This window comes from Neoarius graeffei, chromosome 25 (assembly GCF_027579695.1).
Source record: "Neoarius graeffei isolate fNeoGra1 chromosome 25, fNeoGra1.pri, whole genome shotgun sequence".
Lineage (NCBI taxonomy): Eukaryota > Metazoa > Chordata > Actinopteri > Siluriformes > Ariidae > Neoarius > Neoarius graeffei.
Genome location: NC_083593.1, coordinates 41,990,615 through 42,013,440, shown reverse-complemented (window position 1 = coordinate 42,013,440; position 22,826 = coordinate 41,990,615). Strand labels below are relative to the sequence as shown.

The window sequence follows — 22,826 nt, the reverse complement described above, 5'->3', positions numbered from 1 at the left end:
AAGGAGAACTTGTGTCACGGAGTCTTTCAACTTTCAGGATGAAGCTAAAAGAGATAAACCGCACAGCCATCCAGGCTTGGAGCCCAGCTCAGCACCACCCGATTTACCTGGCTGCAGGTAACTTTTACACACACACACACACACACACACACACACTTATTCTTCGAGCCTCTGAGTGCACCACTCGGATATAACGCTAGTATTTGTTAAAGGGATGTTTCCTGTGAGTAAAACAAGGGAAAGTTGAGTGTGTTTTTGTAATCGCTGGTTACAGAAGCGACATCAGAAACAGTACGACGTCTCTTCTTCATATTGATGTTTCACGCTTTGCTGTGGCTGGGTTAAAAACATTTCCTTTCTCGACTGTGTGTTTTGGTTCAAAGCAAATTTTTTTCTTTCTTGTTCCTTTGTTTTCCAAAGGAACTTCTGCTCAGCAGCTTGATGCTACGTTTAGCACCAATGCCTCGTTGGAGATCTTCGAACTGGACCTGGCTGAGCCTGCTTTGGCCATGAAGTCATGTGGTGCTTTCTCCTCACCCCACAGGTAGGTATCTGTCTGTGTGTGACGTTATGGGAAAATAATCACAACATTGTGGATGATTTTATTTTCAAATCGCAGTATATTCTAATTGTTCATTCCTCGTACACTGCATAGACTTGCCACAATTTGCAGTTTTTAATTTATTAATGAAAACTGTTTTTTTTTTTTCCCCCTTGCTTTTTTTTGGGGGGGGGGGCTGTTAATAAAATATTAATACACTAAGTAACTTGAAAAACGCACATTGATAAAACTTGCTGAATTCCTGCTGAGTTTCTCTCAAGAAGAAAAGAAATATATCACAATGGAAAAATAACTTCGTTCCGCCCGAATAAGTTCCAAATCTGTGCTCAAATCAGAATTTAAGGGAGTTGTACTCGATAACGTACAATATGACTCGGGTAGTCAATGACATGGACAGGCTTTAATTTTCAAACAAATTTTGCATACACTGTACACACACAATCTTGCCTATAAATACCCGGGGGAAATGATGGGAAAATTGTCATTATTGAAGATGCCACGCCTAAGCCAAAATCAACGTGAACAGGCCATCGGGATGTCGCGTGCCGGAAGTACACAGACGGAGGTCGCCCGGCACTTCGGTGTTCATCATTCGACCATTTCCCGTTTGAGTCAGCGTTACAGACAGACAGGGAGCACCAGGGATCGTCCACGCCCTGGTCAGCCTCGAGTCACGACGCCAGTTCAGGATCAGCACATCAGGCTAGCTCACCTCCGTGACAGATTCCTGACGCCCTCAGTCACTGCTGCTGAGACCCCTGGACGACACAGACCCAGAATCTCCAGCGTGACGGTCCGAACATGGACCAACTGTCACTTTGAATTTTTTTATTGTGAATTAATTCTTGAGTTTGACAATAAATGTCCTTTATCGATGTTTCAAGATGTGTGTGCATTACATACAATATCATAAATTTCAAATATATGCATGGATCTAAAGTGATATCGTGTTGAATTCCATTGTGCGTTTTTAAAGTTACTTAGTATAAAATCACTTTATTTTAAAATATTCATTCGCGATTAGAGTTGAGCCGGATACTCGGCTGAAACGAGTATCCGGTACAGATAAAGCACTTTTGCTGAGTACGAGTATTATACAAGTCAATATCTGTGCTCGGACTGGATGAAAATCCTCACACAGCGTCACAGCGCCCCTCCCCTACACACACCGCTCTGCTCACTCACACAGAACAGCTCTCTGTCTCTCCCTTAGTCACTCAGGTTCGCGGCTCTTTTCCGTTAACATTTCAGATTTCTTCAGCTTCAACTTTATTTCAGTTTGTACTTATTTATAACCAGTAGAGTTCTGGTAAACATGGGTTCGTTCAGACGTGGTGCTTGGTAGAAAGCGTTGCGTGTCTGCCTGTCAGAGATTTTTTTTTTCTTTTTTTAACCGTCAGTTAAAAACTTTTTTTTTTTTACTTCACACATTGTGTCTGACACTTTCTTGCTGTAATTCATGTAAAAATAAAGGTAGTAGTGTTATAAGTATTACAAATTAAGCTACACACACACTCTCTCTCTCTCTCTCTCTCTCTCTCTCTCTCTGCCGGTCGTCGGAGTTTTTTGTTTGTTTTTTTTAAACCATCAGTTGGCTCTAACCAGTTTTATTTTACTTCACGCACTGAGTGTCTGACACTTTCTAGGTAGTAGTGGTATAAATAATATTACAAATTAAGCTACACACACACCTGGTGTGGAAATAAAAAAAAATTAAAAAGAACCAAAAAAAAATCACACTGATCATAAAAAAAATTAAAAGTTAAAAAAAGAAATTGAGTATGAAAACTTTTGTTCATTTCATAATTGCAACCGCATGTGTTGTATTCATTGTTATAAAACTTGTTCTGTAAATAGTTCGTTTGTTATCGTGATCAAAACCATTGATCGAAGCTCAGTGCTGATGCTGTCCTGTAAATAGTTTTCTAATCAGCAATAAATATCACAATTTCTGATCAACCCATATCAATCGCATGCTTAAAATAACAGTGGTTAAAGCCCCGCCCGTTTCAAGACAACCAGACCCACTTCCGGGTTAAATCCCGCCCACTTCCGGGTTATGCCCCACCCACTCCGAGTACGGATACAGATAATTCATATGGTTAACAGATACAGATAATGCTGTACTCGCTCATCTCGAATCGCGATTAAGCACATTGTCCATAGTTAACTCATGATTAATCGCAAATGAATCTTATTACCTCTGCCAAGGAGGTTATGTTTTCAGTAGAGTTTGTTTTTTTTTGTTTCTGTTAGCAACATTATGGAAAAAGTAATGAATGGATTGCTCTGAAATTTTTTCCAGAGGTGTGACTGGGCACAAGTAACAATCCATTAAATTTTGGCGGTGATCCGGATCACCTTCTGGATCCCGGATTTTTTTTAAAGGATTCTTGGCGGAGGTCTGCGCTCTGAGTGCTTTTCTAGTTATTATTATTTTTAATTAGTGCTGTCAAGCGATTAAAATATTTAATCACGATTAATGTCGCGACTGTCATAGTTAACTCACGACTGTCATAGTTAATCGCAATTTAATCGCGCATTTTTGTCACATGAAAAACCATTGTAATTCTCTTATCAGCATAAAGTGAATGGGCTTGCTTTGTACCAATTTATTTTTATTTATTTATTTATTTTTTATTGCAGAGCATAACACGTCTTGTCACAACCACTGACATCCATAACTTCCATATTAGATGAGAAAACCAAGGGATGAAAAATAAAGTGCATATCACTGTGAAAATAAAAAAATGTTTTATTTTACTCTTCATTAGTTTCTTTTGAAGAGAAGTATTTGCCATAAAAGAAGAAAAAAACAAAAACAGTCATCATACGTTCAAAAACGTTCATCATAGTGTGGCACTGTATTCTCTAATTCTCACTGCTTATAACTCTACACCTACCCGGTGGAGATGAGCTGGGAAACTGAAGGAACAGTATTGAAAAGTATTTTTCCAGTCTCACCTGTGAAAGGTAATCCCATGTGATCTCGTTTGGACGGTAAACCTGTTGGTACAGTTAAACGCAGCACATGAATGAGGCATCTTTATTCTCGGCTACTGTCTAGACGCTATACCAGAGACGGCTGAAGAATCTCCACTTTGCCCCATCCAATATGGCGGCGAGGATGTTTATATGTCTATGCCTTTCTCCATCACTCACACGTACTCTTATTGAAGCAGCGCGCGACAAGCCTCAACAGGAACTACGGGTGACTCGCAGGGCCAAATTAGAATTTGCGTTAACAGCACTTTTTTTAATTTTTTTTAATCGCGTTAAATTGAGATCGCGTTAACTTTGACAGCACTATTTTTAATCTGTTCTAAATGTACCTTAAAGGGATATTTTCCACATTTTTGGCAAATGTGTGGGGCCAGGTCGGGAAAGATAAGGCTGGACACATCAAAAATGATTGTTGTGGGTATTTTATTCCTCTTCTCCTCTAAGTTTTTATAATTTTGAGGGCTTCGCACAATTCGGTGTGAACAAAACAGTATAGTATTTCCTCCAGTTCTCAAACTATAATAAACTAAACTACACAAACTCAGTGAAGTGGAGTGTCGACAACAGTAGTGGCCATCTTTAAATAAAGAAAATAAAAATACAAAACCCAAATAAATACATTCGTTAAGCCGCACGGCTCATAAACGTTTTCCGGTAAAACGCAGTAACTCGCTGGTAAATATACAGAATATTCATGAGCAAAAACTGCATTTATAAACACTTATAGAACTCGCAACACAACACACACTTCATCCTTAACACGTCTTTTCTCTCCTCTGGATCATCAAAGCATATATTTAAAAAAAAAAAAGGCACATTTTATGTAAACGGTCAGAATGCAATAATACAAGTTGATTCTGTACATGAGCGCACTTTATAACGACTTACGCTGACCAGCTACTTGTGACATCACTCGCTCGCGCTACATCACTTCCTGATTTCCTAAACTACGGGGCAGGGGGCACAGAATGCGCACGTGTTCATCACGCGTCAAAAAAATTAGTGGCGTTAAAAGGGATTTGTGTCACGCGTTATTATTGTGTTAACTTTGACAGCCTTTTTTTTTTTTTTTTTTAAATTAAATATAGTTACATTCAATGTTGTGAAACGTTATAACTAACTTTGTAGGATCTATTTTCTATTTGTTTTTTTTCCCCCCCCTCTCTTCTCCCCTCCTCTCTTTCTCCCCCTCCCTTCTCTCCTGTGATGGAAAACTTATGGGGCTTTTCCACTACCAACACGGCTGAGTCGGGCTGAGCCGTGCCATGCTGAGTTGGGCTGAGTGGGGCTGTTGGAGTTGCATTTCGACTACAACCGCGCTGAACCGTGCTGGCTGGAAGTGGGTGGACACTAGGGTTGGGCGGTATCCAAATTTTGATACCTTTAAACTGTCTCTGTGTTTTCCCGGGGTATACGGTATTACAGAGAAAAAAAAATTGTTTCGGCCTACTGTGTAACGTGCGCCTATACCGGCGGACCTTGTCCAGACCTGCGCCTATGCCTCAAATGTACTATTTAAAAGCAGCATAGCGAATTGTGTGCATTGTGGTATGGATTAAGCAGCAAAGCGAATTTTGTGCATTGATGAATGGATTAAGAGATATTTCAAAGCATCACGCAACTCTTCCTTCATCTTGAAAATAGCATTCAACTGTCGTTTACACATGTCTGCGTTGAAACGCCATTTGCAGCACTATTTCACCTACTCCATCAAAAAAAAGTACACGATGAGCAGGATCATACCCTTTCAAGCATGGGAAATAAAAAAAAGAAAAAGAATCAACCAACACCCAAGTCCGTTTAGACTGCGCGATAAACCATATTCTTCAGCGCAAATGAGGCGAACCTAATTCAAATGCGTGATAGCTGCACAAGGCAAAATCATATGGGCCCACGTCATGCCATGGCGGGGAAATTAAGAATCAAATGGCCTTACCTTGCTTAAAACGTTGTCTTGATCACATAACTCCTTACAATTATTCCACTTAAATCCATACGGTTTAACACACCCAACAAAGATAGCAAGCGCATTGCTAATTCCCACCAGAAACCGAACAGTTTACGCTACGATGTTTTCTTCCGTTTCTTCAGTAGATGACATTTCAAACGTTTATTACCCACATCCCAAATGTCATACGTTATATTATTTTACCTTGTTGTTACTCATGTAACCTACTCAAAACACAACTCATTGGAGAGATCTCGTGGAAGTGGAGTACCCCAGGCTATGGTGTGCCTTAGGGGACATATTAGATTTTTCGTTTGGTTTGAAACCAAAATACTGCCACACTGCCGATGTTGTATTTTTTTTTTTGCCACTAACTCGTTATCTTGACTTGCCATCTTTCAACCGCGGTCTCAGTCTCTTTTTTTTTTTTTTAGATAGGACAGTATAGAGAGACAGGAAATGAGCGGGAGAGAGAGACGGGATCGGGAAATAACCTCGGGTCGGAATCGAACCCGGGTCCCTGGATTTATGGTACGGTGCCTTAGCCATCTGAGCCATGACACCCCTGGTCTCAGTCTCTTGCGAAGCTTTCTGTCAGACTCCAAATGTCACGCAGGGTTGCCATGGCAACGACATAAACAACCCTGCACGCGATGAGAACTTCTCATTTTCATTATCTCTAGCCACTTTATCCTTCTACAGGGTTGCAGGCAAGCTGGAGCCTATCCCAGCTGACTACGGGCGAAAGGCGGGGTACACCCTGGACAAGTCGCCAGGTCATCACAGGGCTGACACATAGACACAGACAACCATTCACACTCACATTCACCCCTACGGTCAATTTAGAGTCACCAGTTAACCTAACCTGCATGTCTTTGGACTGTGGGGGAAACCGGAGCACCCGGAGGAAACCCACGCGGACACGGGGAGAACACGCAAACTCCACACAGAAAGGCCCTCGCCGGCCCCGGGGCTCGAACCCAGGACCTTCTTGCTGTGAGGCGACAGCGCTAACCACTACACCACCGTGCCGCCCGCGATGAGAACTTCTTTAGGAAATTGATAGAATTAGTGAAAATACGATCACACAGTTATTCGGGATGATCTTCAATTTATTATTTTATATTATGACCTCATGTACTCCATATTTATTTAGATAATATATATTTTTTTAAAATGACGGTAATGAGACCGATACCGTTGGTACTCGGGATACCTTCTTACCGTAATACCGCCCAACCCTAGTGGACACATTGGGTGGAGTTAGCGAAAGTGGGTGGACGTCACGTGATGTCGTTAGGCGGCGCAAACAGTGACATCAGTGACCTTTTAAGCGGTAGCCTCACGACCCGAATAGTAAACAATAAACATGGAGGACATGGAGTCGTTAGTGTTGCTGGTCTTGGTGCTGTGGCTTGTTGTCACCGACAACGCCAACAGATACTGGCAAGAGCGTATAGATGAGGCGAGGCGCATAAGGCTTCAGAAAGAGAGGGAACTTCCATCTTCTAGTTTTCTGATCTTCTTTGTTGTAATTCTTCTTCTTCCGGGTTTACGGTGTTTACAGATCCCAGCGTGCTCGCGGGGCGTGTGTGGGCATGTGAGGACACTCCTCCTCATCAATCAGTGCACAGGGGAGTGTCTGCTCACGCCCCTAGCCCCACTCCGCTTGGTTTGGCTCGCTTCAGCCCTACTCCAAAACCGTGCGAGTTTTGGGTGCTGAGTAAGGCTGCAGTGAGCTGAGTCGTGCTGCTCTGAGGTAGTCGAAACGCGAGCCGTGTTGGGCTGAAGTGAGCTGAAAAAGGGTAGTGGAAAAGGCCCACTACTGACCAAGAAAGCTTTTTCATAATTTTTTAAAACTTATCACTATCTTGAGATGATGTAGATCATCGGCCGTCCGAGCACCTGTGAAGGAGTCGTTACTATCGAAACGCTAATGTATTAGTGAGCACATGAATATAAACCTATGGTATATTTAGTTTTAATTACAGCCAGCACAACTGTCAGAACTGTTCGAGAAACTGAGTCATCAGGCCATCCTTAAAAAAAAAAAAAAATCCGTTTCCTGTCCACCGGGTGAGCAAAAAAATTTTCAGTAGGGAGGGAGGGATTTATTTATTTTTTTTAATATGGACGGATAAGAAATCGCAAGGCTGTGTTTGCTTTTTCTTTCAGTACTTTTTTTATTACAAAAGCAGACACATTTAATAAAATGACAGTTTAATCAACTGAAACTTGTACAAGAACTTTAAGTTAGCATTTTAAATGCTGACTGCAACATTTGCAAAACTTTTACAAAGGTACTTAAAATGTCCGACACACGGACTTTTTGTAGTTCTAAATCGACCGTTAGGCCTAGTTCGGGGGCGGCACGGTGGTGTAGTGGTTAGCGCTGTCGCCTCACAGCAAGAAGGTCCGGGTTCGAGCCCCGTGGCCGGCGAGGGCCTTCCTGTGTGGAGTTTGCATGTTCTCCCCGTGTCCGCGTGGGTTTCCTCCGGGTGCTCCGGTTTCCCCCACAGTCCAAAGACATGCAGGTTAGGTTAACTGGTGACTCTAAATTGACCGTAGGTGTGAATGGGAGTGTGAATGGTTGTCTGTGTCTATGTGTCAGCCCTGTGATGACCTGGCGACTTGTCCAGGGTGTACCCCGCCTTTCGCCTGTAGTCAGCTGGGATAGGCTCCAGCTTGCCTGCGACCCTGTAGAACAGGATAAAGCAGCTACAGATAATGAGATGAGGCCTAGTTCGGATGAAATTACACTATTAAAATGATCACTGAATGATTTGTTTTTCTGAATCTTTACTATTTTGTTGTTCGCTAGAATACCATTTTGCGATTTCACACTTAAGTAAATGTTAGAAAACTCCGGATCTCCTTCCTTCATGGTGGCTGCCATTTTTTTGTGCCGCACGGCGCATGCGCAGAGCTGATTCAATTCTATATTCTGCGTGGAATGCAGGGCTTTCCACAAGCGCCGGCTGCCGGCCATACAGCCGACTACACAATTAAGTCCAGCCGGCTACTTTAATGACTATTATTTTTGTAGCCCACAGGCTCTAAATATTAATTTTCGATTTTAATAAAATTAAATGTTTTTATCTAACAGACTGACAATAATGTCAAACTGAACCGCACTCATTTAAGTTGTGATTCGCGCTGTTTGTACCAATAATAACCACAAATTCCCCGCCGACTTGGTTGATCAAGGGAGAGTAACTCATCTGTGGCCCCGACATGCGGTGCGTGTGCGCGCGCACTCAGCAGAGGCAGTAGTGTGTCGGGGCCGTCGGAGGCGACATCGGAGGGAACAGAAGCAGAGATGACGCTTATTTTGTCTCCGGTAAACCAGTCTTCTCTCATTCAATTACATGCTGGGATCAAAAGACACCGTTGGTTGTAAATGAAACCAAACTGAGTGGTTGGAGTGTATTTTCATACACAAATGGAGAAATGTTCGCTGAGTGTTTAATTGTGTAGCCCCACTGCAGACCGCTGTCGTTGTTAATTCATAGCATGCTCAGCTGTGTGAATGTGTCATGCACCGAAAATAAGAGATTTACAAGCCAGGAATGCCTCATGATGCAATACGCAAGAAAAGAAAAGATTTACTGCTATTTTACTTTTGTATTTGAGTAAAGTGAATAAATGGTCTGTGGAAAATACATTTAATCCTGGGAACTGCGTGCACAGGAGTTTATTTTGTGTTTACTCCCCCCCGGCTGGCTACTTATTTGTCATGGCTGGCTAGTATGAGCCTTAGTGGAAAGCTCTGGGAATGCAGAAATGTCAAGTTCGATTTTAGATTTACGAACCCGAAAAAAATGTCAAACTGGCGTTAAAAAAAAAAATTCAACCGCACAAACGTCACTCATCCGGCCGGTGGACCGGAAACAGAACATTTTTTAATAATGGCCTCACCTTCTGACCAAATCGGATTAGAGAATTCAACAGCGTTGTGGTGTAAATGTGGTTTATTGCATTTTGAGTACAGTTATCAGTGTATATTAGTTTAAGTTTAGTCTTGACAAGTGTTTACGGGTTTTGTCACAAACCAAAGCCATTTGAACGGAGTTTGATCTAATTGGTCAGCCATGAAAATTAATTTTCCAATCCAGATGTTATTTCTGGTTCGCCGAAACACTTCCACTGGGATTCACATGCAGACTTAACTGTGTGTAGACATGTAACTGTTCTTATGTAGCTTTTTTTTCTTTTTAAATAAATATAAGATTGCTCCACCTTGTCACGTTACTTCCATGTTTCAGGTTTCACAATAGCAGAGAAAGGGATGTTGTGGTCTCCAACCCCAATTCCAAAAAAGTTGGGACAAAGTACAAATTGTAAATAAAAACGGAATGCAATAATTTACAAATCTCAAAAACTGATATTGTATTCACAATAGAACATAGACAACATATCAAATGCCGAAAGTGAGACATTTTGAAATTTCATGACAGCAACACATCTCAAAAAAGTTGGGACAGGGACAATAAGAGGCTGGAAAAGTTAAAGGTTCAAAAAAGGAACAGCTGGAGGACCAAATTGCAACTCATTAGGTCAATTGGCAATAGGTCATTAACATGACTGGGTATAAAAAGAGCATCTTGGAGTGGCAGCGGCTCTCAGAAGTAAAGATGGGAAGAGGATCACCAATCCCCCTAATTCTGCGCCGACAAATAGTGGAGCAATATCAGAAAGGAGTTCGACAGTGTAAAATTGCAAAGAGTTTGAACATACCATCATCTACAGTGCATAATATCATCAAAAGATTCAGAGAATCTGGAAGAATCTCTGTGCGTAAGGGTCAAGGCCGGAAAACCATACTGGGTGCCCGTGATCTTCGGGCCCTTAGACGGCACTGCATCACATACAGGCATGCTTCTGTATTGGAAATCACAAAATGGGCTCAGGAATATTTCCAGAGAACATTATCTGTGAACACAATTCACCGTGCCATCCGCCGTTGCCAGCTAAAACTCTATAGTTCAAAGAAGAAGCCGTATCTAAACACGATCCAGAAGCGCAGACGTCTTCTCTGGGCCAAGGCTCATTTAAAATGGACTGTGGCAAAGTGGAAAACTGTTCTGTGGTCAGACGAATCAAAATGTGAAGTTCTTTATGGAAATCAGGGACGCCGTGTCATTCCGACTAAAGAGGAGAAGGACGACCCAAGTTGTTATCGGCGCTCAGTTCAGAAGCCTGCATCTCTGATGGTATGGGGTTGCATTAGTGCGTGTGGCATGGGCAGGTTACACATCTGGAAAGACACCATCAATGCTGAAAGGTATATCCAGGTTCGAGAGCAACATATGCTCCCATCCAGACGACGTCTCTTTCAGGGAAGACCTTACATTTTCCAACATGACAATGTCAAACCACATACTGCATCAATTACAGCATCATGGCTGCGTAGAAGAAGGGTCCGGGTACTGAACTGGCCAGCCTGCAGTCCAGATCTTTCACCCATAGAAAACATTTGGCGCATCATAAAACGGAAGATACAACAAAAAAGACCTAAGACAGTTGAGCAACTAGAATCCTACATTAGACAAGAATGGGTTAACATTCCTATCCCTAAACTTGAGCAACTTGTCTCCTCAGTCCCCAGACGTTTACAGACTGTTGTAAAGAGAAAAGGGGATGTCTCACAGTGGTAAACATGGCCTTGTCCTAACTTTTTTGAGATGTGTTGTTGTCATGAAATTTAAAATCACCTAATTTTTCTCTTTAAATGATACATTTTCTCAGTTTAAACATTTGATATGTCATCTATGTTCTATTCTGAATAAAATATGGAATTTTGAAACTTCCACATCATTGCATTCCGTTTTTATTTACAATTTGTACTTTGTCCCAACTTTTTTGGAATTGGGGTTGTATAAAGAAAATGGATTGCCTTGTTGGTGCTGGCACTAGATAGAAATTTTAGGAGAGTGAGCTTTCCAAGTGTTAGACGCTCTATGGCCAAAAGTATGTGGGCACCTGACTGGCACACCCATACGTGCTTGTTGAACATCCCATTCCGGATTTAGTTCCACTTTGTTGTTGTTGTTGTTATAAGCCTTCCCAGCAGACTGATGTTTTTCCGCTGTATTTTAGAGCATGCCTGTGGGGATTTGGACATTCAGCCGTAAGAGCATTAGTGAGGCCGGGCACTGATGCTCAGTGAGGAGGGCTGGGCCTCAGTCAATGTTCCAGTTTATCCCAGAAGCGTGTGATGGGTTTGAAGTCAGGGCTCAGTGCAGGCTGTTCAAGTTCTTCCTCTTCTGCCTTGGCAAAAGATTATTTCATGGACCTTGCTTTGTGCCATGCTGGAACACGAGGGCTCCTTATTTCCAGTCAGGCTTGTAGTACTCGAGTCTGACTCATGACTCAACTTGACTCGTGCATTAACTGCATTCGGACTCGTAAATCGGAGACGAGGACTTTATTTATTTTCCCTCCCTTTTTTTTTTGTCACAAGCTGTAATAATTTGGCATAAGATATTTATACCTACATGAATTTTTGTGGCGGCACGGTGGTGTAGTGGTTAGCGCGGTCTCCTCACAGCAAGAAGGTCCGGGTTTGAGGGCCTTTCTGTGCGGAGTTTGCATGTTCTCCCCGTGTCCGTGTGGGTTTCCTCCGGGTGCTCCGGTTTCCCCCACAGTCCAAAGACATGCAGGTTAGGTTAACTGGTGACTCTAAATTGAGCGTAGGTGTGAATGTGAGTGTGAATGGTTGTCTGTGTCTATGTGTCGGCCCTGTGATGACCTGGCGACTTGTCCAGGGTGTACCCCGCCTTTCGCTCATAGTCAGCTGGGATAGGCTCCAGCTTGCCTGCGACCCTGTAGAAGGATAAAACGGCTAGAGATAATGAGATGAGATGAATTTTTGTACTAATTTTGAGCAAGAATGTCACACCTGCACACCTTGGCATGTGCGTCAGATAAACTCTTGGGCGCGCTCCGGACAGCGCGTGCGCCAAGCGGACTCTCGCGCACACTCCGTAAACGACTTGCGCAGTCAGCGCGCGCCTATATAAAAACTGTGAAAATGCATGCACTTTTTGAAGTATTGAGTTGCATTGCTGACACGTTACCGAGCCGTATTTTCTTATTAGGTTTCCTGATTCTCGTCTTTTGATTCTGCTGAGTCTACGATAGCCTGTTTGTGTCTCACTCGACCTATTGCATGTTTCACGATTTTGCCTGCCATTCTGGATTGTTTTTCACTTGTGTTAATAAACGCACTTTCTGCGTTTTACGGTACATCCGTCTCCCAACCATCTCTGACGGAATATTTCGCACTCCCTGGTAAAGAGAACACGCGTTCACCTGTTCATACGTCATGTTCAGGAGCAAACTAATGTTAATGGCGCTAAAACAGCCACCGTCAAATGGTGCGGTTGGAGTCCTGTTCTCACTCTTTTTTTTTTTTTTTTTTTTTTTTAAATGACTTGGTCTTGACTCCGACTTGAACACTGAGGGCTCGAGATTGGACTCGAGGTTTAGTGACTTGACTACAGCACTGCTTCCAGTGAAGGGAAATGTTCATGCGAAAGTATCCGAAAACATTCTGTGCTTCCAGCTTTGTGGCAACAGTTTGTGGAAGGCCCACGTACGAGTCTGGTTGTCAGGTGTCCATAACTCTTTCGCTATATACAGTGTCATCCACAATTATTGGCACCCCTCGTTAAGATATGTTCTTAGGCTTCTAATAATTTTTTTTTTTAAATAATATATTGGACAACAATGCAAAAAAGAGAGAAATCCAACCTTTAATTCAAGTGTATTCTTTTCAGTGGGGAAAAAAAAAATCCCACATTAAGAAAATTCTTTTAGGTGAAATCATGTGTGCTACAATTATTGGCACCCCTGATGTTAATACTTTGTACAACCCCCTTTTGCCAACAAGACAGCACTTAATCTTCTCCTCTAACATTTCACAAGATGGGAGAATACAGAAAGAGGGATATTTGACCATTCCTCTTTGCACAATCTCTCTAAATGGTCCAGAGTCCTGGGTCCTCTCCTATGCACTCTCCTTCAGCTCACCCCACAGGTTTTCAATTGCGTTGAGGTCTGGGGACTGAGATGGCCATGGGAGGAGCTTGATTTTGTGTCTGGTGAACCATTTTTGTGTAGATTTGGCCACGTTTTGGGTCATTATCTTGCTGAAAGACCCAGTGATGACCCATCTTCAGCTTTCGGGCAGAGGCCACCAGATTTTCATTTAAAATGTTCTGATATTTCCAAGAGTTCATGATGCCATGCACCCTAACAAGGTTCCCGGGGCCTTTTGTTAGAGAAACAGGCCCACAGCATCACCAATCCTCCCCCATACTTCACAGTGGGCATGAGGTGCTTTTCCGCATACTCATCTTTTGTGATGTATTAGTGTTTGTTGCCAAAAAGCTCTATCTTGGTCTCATCTGACCAAAGCACACGGTCCCAGTTGAAGTCCCAGTACCGCTTAGCGAACTCCCGACATTTACGTTTATGCTTGTAAGTGAGAAAAAGCTTTTTCCGTGCATGCCTCCCAAACAGCTTGTTGGCATGTAGATAGCGCCTGATGGTTGTTATGGAGACTTTGTGACCCCAAGATGCTACCCTTTGATGCAATTCTCTAACAGTGAGCTTTGGAGAACTTTTTACTTCTCACTGTGCGTGGTGGCAAGATAAACTTGCATCCTCGTCCAGGCTTGTTTGCCACTGTTCCAGTTGTTTTAAACTTCTTGATGATTCCGCTGACTGTAGATATGGGCAGGTGTAGGCGAGCGGCTATTTTCTTATAGCCATTGCCTGACTTGTGAAGGTCGACACACATCTGCCTTACTCGAATGGTGTGTTCTCTTGTCTTTCCCATGTTGAAGAGTGGATAAGAGAAATAGGCCTCTGTGTCACAGCATATTTATACCCCAGGGAAATAGGATGTGATGAATTACTAATTAAAGGTTCCTAGATACTCTGATCAACTTTATAAACCACAGTAGAAATGACAGAAATGCTTCAACTAAATTTATTTTCTAGGAGTTACAGGTGCTGATAATTGTGGAACAGGTGGAATTTTTTTTTTAATGAAAAATAATTATTTCTTAGTCAGGGGGATATATATATATATATATATATATATATATATATATATATATATATATATATATATATATCTCAGCTGGATAGTACAGTGGTAATGCTCACTGACTACGACGCAGGAGATCGGGATTCGAATCCCGGTCGGGGCAAAACATCATCCAGTAAGGGTCCTTTGGCAAAACCCCTCATGATATATCAGCCTACCTCAGGAATGAGTGAAAACATAACTGATAGAGTCATACCGGCTCAGACGTCGCCCGGGTCAACAAGGTCTGCGTCAGTTGCTAGGGAACCAGGGCAAACTGATGAGAAATGGGCTACTGGAACAAGACATCGATGGACGAGGACAGAAAATACGGATTTGCTGGAATGCTACTATACAAGCAATCCCAGAGAGAGGGGATACATACTTCGAAACACACAATCAAGGCTAACAAACAGCTATTAGCCCAGTGTTCCAACATCCATAATCGAAATCTGCTATCACAACTAGAGATTAATGAAATACAACAACGATGCTACGGCAAGGGGGAGCCAGGAAGACAGGTCAGCGGGGAGATGTCATCATCCCCACAACCAGAGATTGGGTACCAAGCCCCAATAGCTAACAGCCTCAACACAAGAGCTGCTTGCATCAAAGGGTAGCTGCACAAGAGTTGATCAACAGAAGGTCGTGACCCAACTGGAAACCTGGAGCCCCCGACGAATACCGAAGCTGAGTTGCCAAGTACCTTCAGAAGATCTACTAGTAGATGTGAATGCTGCTCTGAAGACAATCTCCACAAGAACCATCACTGAGACCAACAAGCTGATACACAGTACAGCAACAGTAATCATGGAGATGCTTGGACACAAGGTGGGCTCGGGACATAACAAACAGTATCCACCATGGAAGAGACGATTAGAGGCCAAGATAAAGGCAGCAAGGAGAGAAGTTAGCCAGCTAGCTGAACTACAGAAAGGGAACATGGTGAATAAAGGGGCGCCCAGGAAGTACAACTCACTCTCCATACCAGAGGCACTCGAAACTGCCAAACAGCGACTAACAGCTCTGGCCACCCGGTTGAGGAGATACACCAAGGAAGGAGAGGCCAGAAGAATAAACAAGCTGTTCTCCACTGAACCAGCAGGGGAACAACAACCGGTCAGACCCACCAAGAGCTGAGGTGGGAAAGACATATGGGAAAGATGCTCCTCACCATGCAACTCCATGATGCCCAATGGTTAGTGGACCTAAGAGCTGACCACAGCAACCTCCCAGAACAAGAACCAGTAACCATCTCAATGGCAGACGTCCAAGAAAGAGTGTCAAAGATGAAGAGCTGGACAGCACCAGGCCCCGATATGATCCATACGTACTGGCTGAAGAAGCTAACTGCACTCCATGAACGCCTAGCAGCACAGATGAACCAGCTGCTGAGGGATGGAACCCACCCAGAATGGCTAACCCAAGGCAGGACAGTCCTAATCATGAAGGACCCCCAGAAGGGACCCATCCCATCCAACTACCGGCCAATTACCTGTCTCTGCACAACATGGAAGGCCCTGTCAGGCATCATTGCGGCAAAAATGAGTAAGCATGTGGCTCAATACATGAGCGAGGCACAGAAAGGAATTGGCAGTAACACCAGAGGAGCCAAGCACCAGCTACTGGTCGATAGAACAGTCGCCCGAGACTGTAAGAAGAGACAGACCAACCTGTGCACTGCCTGGATTGACTACAAGAAAGCCTACGACTCAATGCCACACACATGGATACTGGAATGTCTGGAACTGTATAAGATCAACAGGAACCTAAGGACCTTCATACAGAACTCAATGGAAATGTGGAAGACAACCCTAGAGGCCAACTCAAAACCCATTGCCCAAGTCAACATCAAGTGCGGCATATACCAAGGAGATGCGCTATATATGCATTGCTGTTCTGCATAGGCCTGAACCCCCTCAGTCAGATCATCACGAAGAGTGGCTACGGGTACCGATTCCGTAGTGGGGCAACAATCAGCCACCTGCTCTACATGGATGACATCAAGCTGTATGCCAGGAATGAGCGAGAAATAGACTCGCTGATCCACACCACCCGGATCTACAGCGATGACATAGGGATGTCATTCGGATTGGACAAGTGTGGCCGGATGGTCTCAAAGAGAGGCAAGATGATCCAGACTGAAGGGATTGACCTACCAGAGGGCAACATAGGTGATATCCAAGACAGCTACAAGTACCTTGGCATCCCACAGGCTAATGGAAACCATGAAGAGGCCACAAGGAAGTCAACCACAGCCAAATACCTCCAGAGAGTAAGGCAGGTCCTGAAAAGTCAGCTGAATGGTAAAAACAAGGTCCGAGCCATCAACATGTACGCACTACCAGTCATCAGATACCCCGCTGGTATCATAAACTGGCCAAAGGAGGAGATAGAAGCCACAGATATCAAGACTAGAAAGCTCCTCACCATGCATGGAGGGTTCCACCCCAAGTCCAGCACCCTGAGACTATACACTAAGCGGAAAGAGGGAGGCCGAGGGCTAGTGAGCGTCAAGACCACGGTCCAGGATGAAACATCGAAAATCCGAGAATACATCAGAAAGATGGCCCCAAAGGATGAACTGCTAAGTGAATGTCTCAGGCAGCAGAACCCTGATGAGAGTGCAGAGGAGGAGGAGGAACAGACAACCTGGAGAGACAAACCCCTACATGGCATGTACCACCGTCAGATAGAGGAAGTGGCTGATATCAAGAAATCCTACCAGTGGCTGGATAATGCAGGACTGACAGACAGCACAGAGGCACTAATCATGGCAGCACAAGAGCCATAGAGGCCAGGATCTACCAGAGTAGATCAGACCCAAGATGCAGACTGTGCAAAGAAGCCCCTGAAACAGTCCAGCACATAGTAGCAGGGTGTAAGATGCTAGCTGGATCAGCGTACATGGAGAGGCACAACCAAGTGGCTGGGATAGTATACAGGAACATCTGCAACCAGTATGGAATAGAAATACCCAAGTCCCAATGGGCCATACCACAGAAGGTGGCTGAGAACAACAGGGCCAAGATTCTGTGGGACTTCAGCTTCCAGACTGACAAACAGATCCTGGCTAACCAACCGGACATAGTGGTGGTGGACAAAGAGCAGAAGAGGGTGGTGGTGATAGATGTGGCGATCCCAGCTGACGCCAACATCAGGAAGAAGGAACATGAGAAACTTGAGAAGTATCAAGGGTTGAAAGAGCAGCTGGAACGGATGTGGAAGGTCAAGGGTTGCGTGGTCCCCGTGGTAGTGGGGGCACTTGGGGCAGTAACCCCCAAACTGGGAGAGTGGCTCCAGCAAATCCCAGGAACAACATCTGAAGCCTCAGTCCAGAAGAGCGCAGTCCGAGGAACATCGAAGATACTGCGCAGAACCCTCAAACTCCCAGGCCTCTGGTAGAGGACCCGAGCTTGAGGATGACATGGATACACCCCCACCCCCACCCCCCCCCCCGCCGGGGGTGAGAAGGAGATTTTTTTTTTTTAATAAATATATATATATATATATATATATATAAAATATAATTATTATTATTTTTTTTAATTCACTTGAGTTAAAGGTTACTTTTTTTTTTTTTTTACAATTTTCAGTGTGAGATTATGCTTCTCCGATTTAAAAATTGAATTTATTTTATGGCTTTTAACACATCTTAACCAGGGGTGCCAGTAATTGTGGAGGGCACTGTAACGTATATAATAACAGGTTCAAGTCCTTCATGCTTTCTGTTCTTTCCAGATACCACAAGCTGGTTTGGGGACCCCATGGCATCAATGATCAGGACCTGCCCTCTGGTATGCTCATAGCTGGAGGAGAGACCGGGAACATAATTCTCTATGATCCCTCCAAGATCATTGCTGGTGACAGTGACGTGGTCATCACTCAGAGTGATAAACACACCGGGCCTGTACGAGCGCTGGATGTCAACTCCTTTCAGGTAATAACTAGTCTGTGTTTTGGCTCCTACGATATACCATGTACATCTTTGCATATTTCAGAGAGAAGTGTTGGTCAGACTATAAAACCTTTTTGTTTTTTTTAAGACAAACCTGGTCGCGTCTGGAGGTAATGAGTCCGAGATCTACATCTGGGATTTGAACAGCTTCAGTACCCCAATGACTCCAGGACCGAAGTCACAGGTGCGCGCGCACACTGTTCACGTCTCCTGTGTTTGAAGTCTCGTAATAAGTTCATGTGGAAAAATCAGCGATCGTAGCACGAGTTATTAATTTAGTCGCTCTTGTATTTAATCAGTATAAAGGACCGTGCACGCCCCTGCAAGCCTTAGTTTTATTTTCCTGATTATTTTGTTGGCTGTTGTTCTTGTTGCTATTATTAGCCTCTGGAGGATATTAGTTGCGTAGCATGGAACTGCCAGGTGCAGCACATCCTCGCCTCAGCCAGCCCCAGCGGCAGAGCCTCCATCTGGGACCTGAGGAAAAATGATCTCATTATCAAAGTCAGCGACCACAGCAACAGGGTCCGTCACTACTGCTTCTCTTTCTCTCTCTTTAATATGCTTGAGATGTTTGAAAATGTCGTAACTTTTAAGGAAACATTTCAAATGATGTGTTTAGATGCATTGCTCCGGTCTGGCGTGGAACCCAGATGTTGCCACTCAGCTGATTTTAGCCTCTGAAGATGACCGAATGCCTGTCATCCAAATGTGGGATCTGCGCTTTGCCACCTCTCCTCTCAAAGTCCTTGAGAACCACACGAGGTAGAAAAATTTGATATCATGTTGTACTCTCAAGCAAAACAACGTCAACCCTTTAGATGTTCTTATTTTCTATCTCAATGCACTATGAAAATGGCTAGAACCCGAGCTCATCCGTTAGTTGCATTGTTTCCTTTTAACACCGTATTTAATGACTTATTATTTATTTATTTTTTTAAATAATGTGCGTGTTACCAGGGGTGTTCTGGCTATTGCTTGGAGTTTAGCCGACCCTGAGTTGCTGCTGAGTTGTGGTAAAGATAACCGAATCCTCTGCTGGAACCCCAACACTTCTGAGGTTAGTGATTCTTGGGACAATTTCATATGTGTGAAGGCCTCTGCATGCTCTTGCGACAAGGCTTTCGCAGACAGTTGTAATTTATCGTTGAGCGGGGAGTAATAGGCGTGCGCGATGTTATTCACCGCTACAACGCAAGGGGGCGCGAAGTCGCGAAATCGCTAGGAGTAGTTGGTGGGTGTGGTTAGTGGAGTGTTTATCCTCCGGTTACTTATAATGACTAGAACCGGAGTCGTATAGATGTACGTACTTCCTCACTTCCTTGATCAACCGCTCTTCGTGCTGCTCCATCTTCGCTCGTGTTTTTAAAAATGCCGGTCGTGAAAACAAACCAAACCGGGAAAGTAGGGAAGCGGAAGTGCGTGTACAGCGGATGTAGAGTGGACCAATCAGAGCCCTCTTGTCTGCGACGCTGTCTGCGAGGCTTCTGCGGTGGTCACAATTTTTGGGAGGTGCGTGCAGAGCATCTGCGAAGGTGGGGGGGCTACGCAGACGCTATCTGCGACACCGTCTGCGGGGACTGGGTTGTCAGCATAAATTGGCCTTTAGTCGACATCCAGATTGATGCTTGTGGTTATTTTGCTGTTTGATTTGCTTTAATACTGCACATAAAGCATTAAAAAAAAACCTTTAGTTGAGGGGCATTTATGAAGAGACACGGCTTAAATTTTAAGCCGTGTCTCCTCATAAATGCCCCTCAACTAAAGTTTTTTTTTTTTTTTTAATGCATTGACGCACCCCCAGTTCCCCAGTTTCAAAAAACACACGCTTTCTTATAAAGGTAGCATCTTTAATCGTGCTAAAATGATGATAAACATCGTTTGCCACACCTGCAGGAAACCACAAAAGTGAAAAAAAAAAAAAAAAAAACAAAGGCAGCACGTCGTGCTCGAATGAGAACATCGAATCACCTTAACATACGGTATTATGCGCTCTCGTATTTGAATTAAATAGAATTTGATTGAAATGTAACAGTTTTAAAACGTTGCAACACGGTAAATGTGCAAATTCATTACAAAGGGAGATCACATCGAGGCATGTAGTCTACCAGCCGGATATGGGGAAAATATATGATTTTCATCCGCGTTTAAAACACTAGCAACACAACCCTGTCATTACAAGGTTATGAAAATGAATTGAGAATGAATTTAATTTGCAAAAAAGTTAACATATAATAACAGTAAAAATAGCAATGATAATTATGAACATATGCATTTAAGAGATACAACAATTAAGGAGCATATCCGCTGCAATCCCGTCTCCCTCTCTTCTCTCCTCACCAATTGCCCCTGATTCCTCCCTATCTGTTGGGGTTTCTCCTCCTTCATCCCTGATTTATGGTGGCACATTTAGTTTTGCCGATTTCAACCAGTTGAGCATCGCGAATGAATGAATGAAGCCACAAACTACTGCAGAACCGTTACGGCGTAGAAGAAGAGTTAAAAATCGCCATTACATTTTTTTTTATCTTGCACACACCCCCGGGGGTGTGCGCACCACACTTTGGGAAACCCTGGCTTAAAACATACTCCATAAATGTGTTATTTACCAGCTGGGAGGTCCGTATCGTGAAACACCATGACCGAGATCTTGAAAGTACTGGCCGAGGTCAGTAGTCAAGGCAGAGGTCACGGTATTTCACCATATGGACCGACCTTAAGCTGGTAAAAATTTTTTTTTTTTTTTATAAAAATAAAATATCTCATCTCATTATCTCTAGTCGCTTTATCCTGTTCTACAGGGTCGCAGGCAAACTGGAGCCTATCCTAGCTGACTACGGGCGAAAGGCGGGGTACACCCTGGACAAGTCGCCATGTCATCACAGGGCTGACACATAGACACAGACAACCATTCACACTCACATTCACACCTACGGTCAATTTAGAGTCACCAGTTAACCTAACCTGCATGTCTTTGGACTGTGGGGGAAACCGGAGCACCCGGAGGAAACCCACGCGGACACGGGGAGAACATGCAAACTCCGCACAGAAAGGCCCTCGCCGGCCACGGGGCTCGAACCCGTGGCTTCTTGCTGTGAGGTGACAGTGCTAACCACCGTGCCGCCCCTATACTGTGTGTATGTGTGTGTGTGTGTGTATATATTTATTTATTTATTTATTTATTTATATTTTTTTCCTTTACCAAATTCTAACAGAAAACGAGAGCACCCGAAAGGGAAAGCCGAGCCGCCATTTTGAATCCTCATTCACGGCTGTAATGCAAATTGCTTCCTCCTCGGTATACAAGTGCACTTCCATGGCAGGAAAAAAAACATTTTGCCGCCTATGTAGTCCCCTATTTATACAAAATCGAGTCATTCAGGATTCAGCCATGTTTTTGCTCGGTGTTAGCAACAGTTACAGGTTTTTAGCTTTCTCCTGAAATGTTTTATTTATTTATTTTGATTTCTTCTTCCTCAGTGTAGTAAAACTCGCTTTCGCTGTGAGCACTGTCGTTATCGCTATCCATGCTATAAAATTAATGCTATTCTCCTGAGAAATGCTGGCAAAAATCTTATAAACAAATCTGATAAATGTTGACAAAAATTGCTACTATGTTTGTTGTGAACGAGCGAGTCACCAGAGGTCTGTAACTGGGGTCCGTACCGTAGGATACGGACCCTCTTGCCAGCCAATCAGAGCGCAGGATTTGATGAAAACCACACCGTGAAAAAAAAAAAAAAAAGAACAATTATTCACCGAGTCTGAGGTGGATCAGTGTTTTAGTATAAATGCACAGGTGATTATTTATTAAAAATTTTCGTTTCAAATTTCAAACGCAACATGTAAATGTAATAATGTCTCGGCGCAAACTTGTGACTTATCTACGCCGATTTGCATAAAATACTTCGTTCTGAAATCGATTAAAAAAAATCACAACTCCACCTTACTTTTGAATAGTTTTAGACCAAACTTCGTAGCATCTTTTGTGCTTTTACAGGGCTCTACGTTAAATTTGAGACATCCATTTGTAGAAATCTGGGTGCCTGAACTCAGAACATGGTTGCCCAAATATTACATTTTTTTTTTTACTTTGAATATGCCACAAACACACACATGCTTACAACACAATGTTCACTCGCATGCTCTACTAATGCCTCTTAAAAGCTTATTTTGTTGATTTTTCTTATCCTTCTTTGTGTTCCCTTGGTTTCTGGGTTCAATTATGTCGTTGTTGTACCTGGTATGTGTAACTGAC

The 22,826-nt window shown here is 43.4% G+C and overlaps 1 protein-coding gene across 7 annotated transcripts in view; it reads left to right on the top strand.

The window, feature by feature from the left end:
- Positions 1–22,826, top strand: part of sec31a (SEC31 homolog A, COPII coat complex component) — a 103,956-nt gene that overhangs the window by 10,779 nt on the left and 70,351 nt on the right. For all 7 annotated transcript variants that reach the window (XM_060908299.1, XM_060908300.1, XM_060908298.1 and 4 more), the window contains exons 2-8: positions 38–117; positions 421–544; positions 18,352–18,550; positions 18,657–18,752; positions 18,953–19,093; positions 19,191–19,333; positions 19,529–19,628. In XM_060908299.1, coding sequence (XP_060764282.1) covers positions 39–117; positions 421–544; positions 18,352–18,550; positions 18,657–18,752; positions 18,953–19,093; positions 19,191–19,333; positions 19,529–19,628 — 882 coding nt within the window. In that variant the 5' untranslated portion in view covers position 38. The remainder of the gene's footprint in view (positions 1–37; positions 118–420; positions 545–18,351; positions 18,551–18,656; positions 18,753–18,952; positions 19,094–19,190; positions 19,334–19,528; positions 19,629–22,826) is intronic.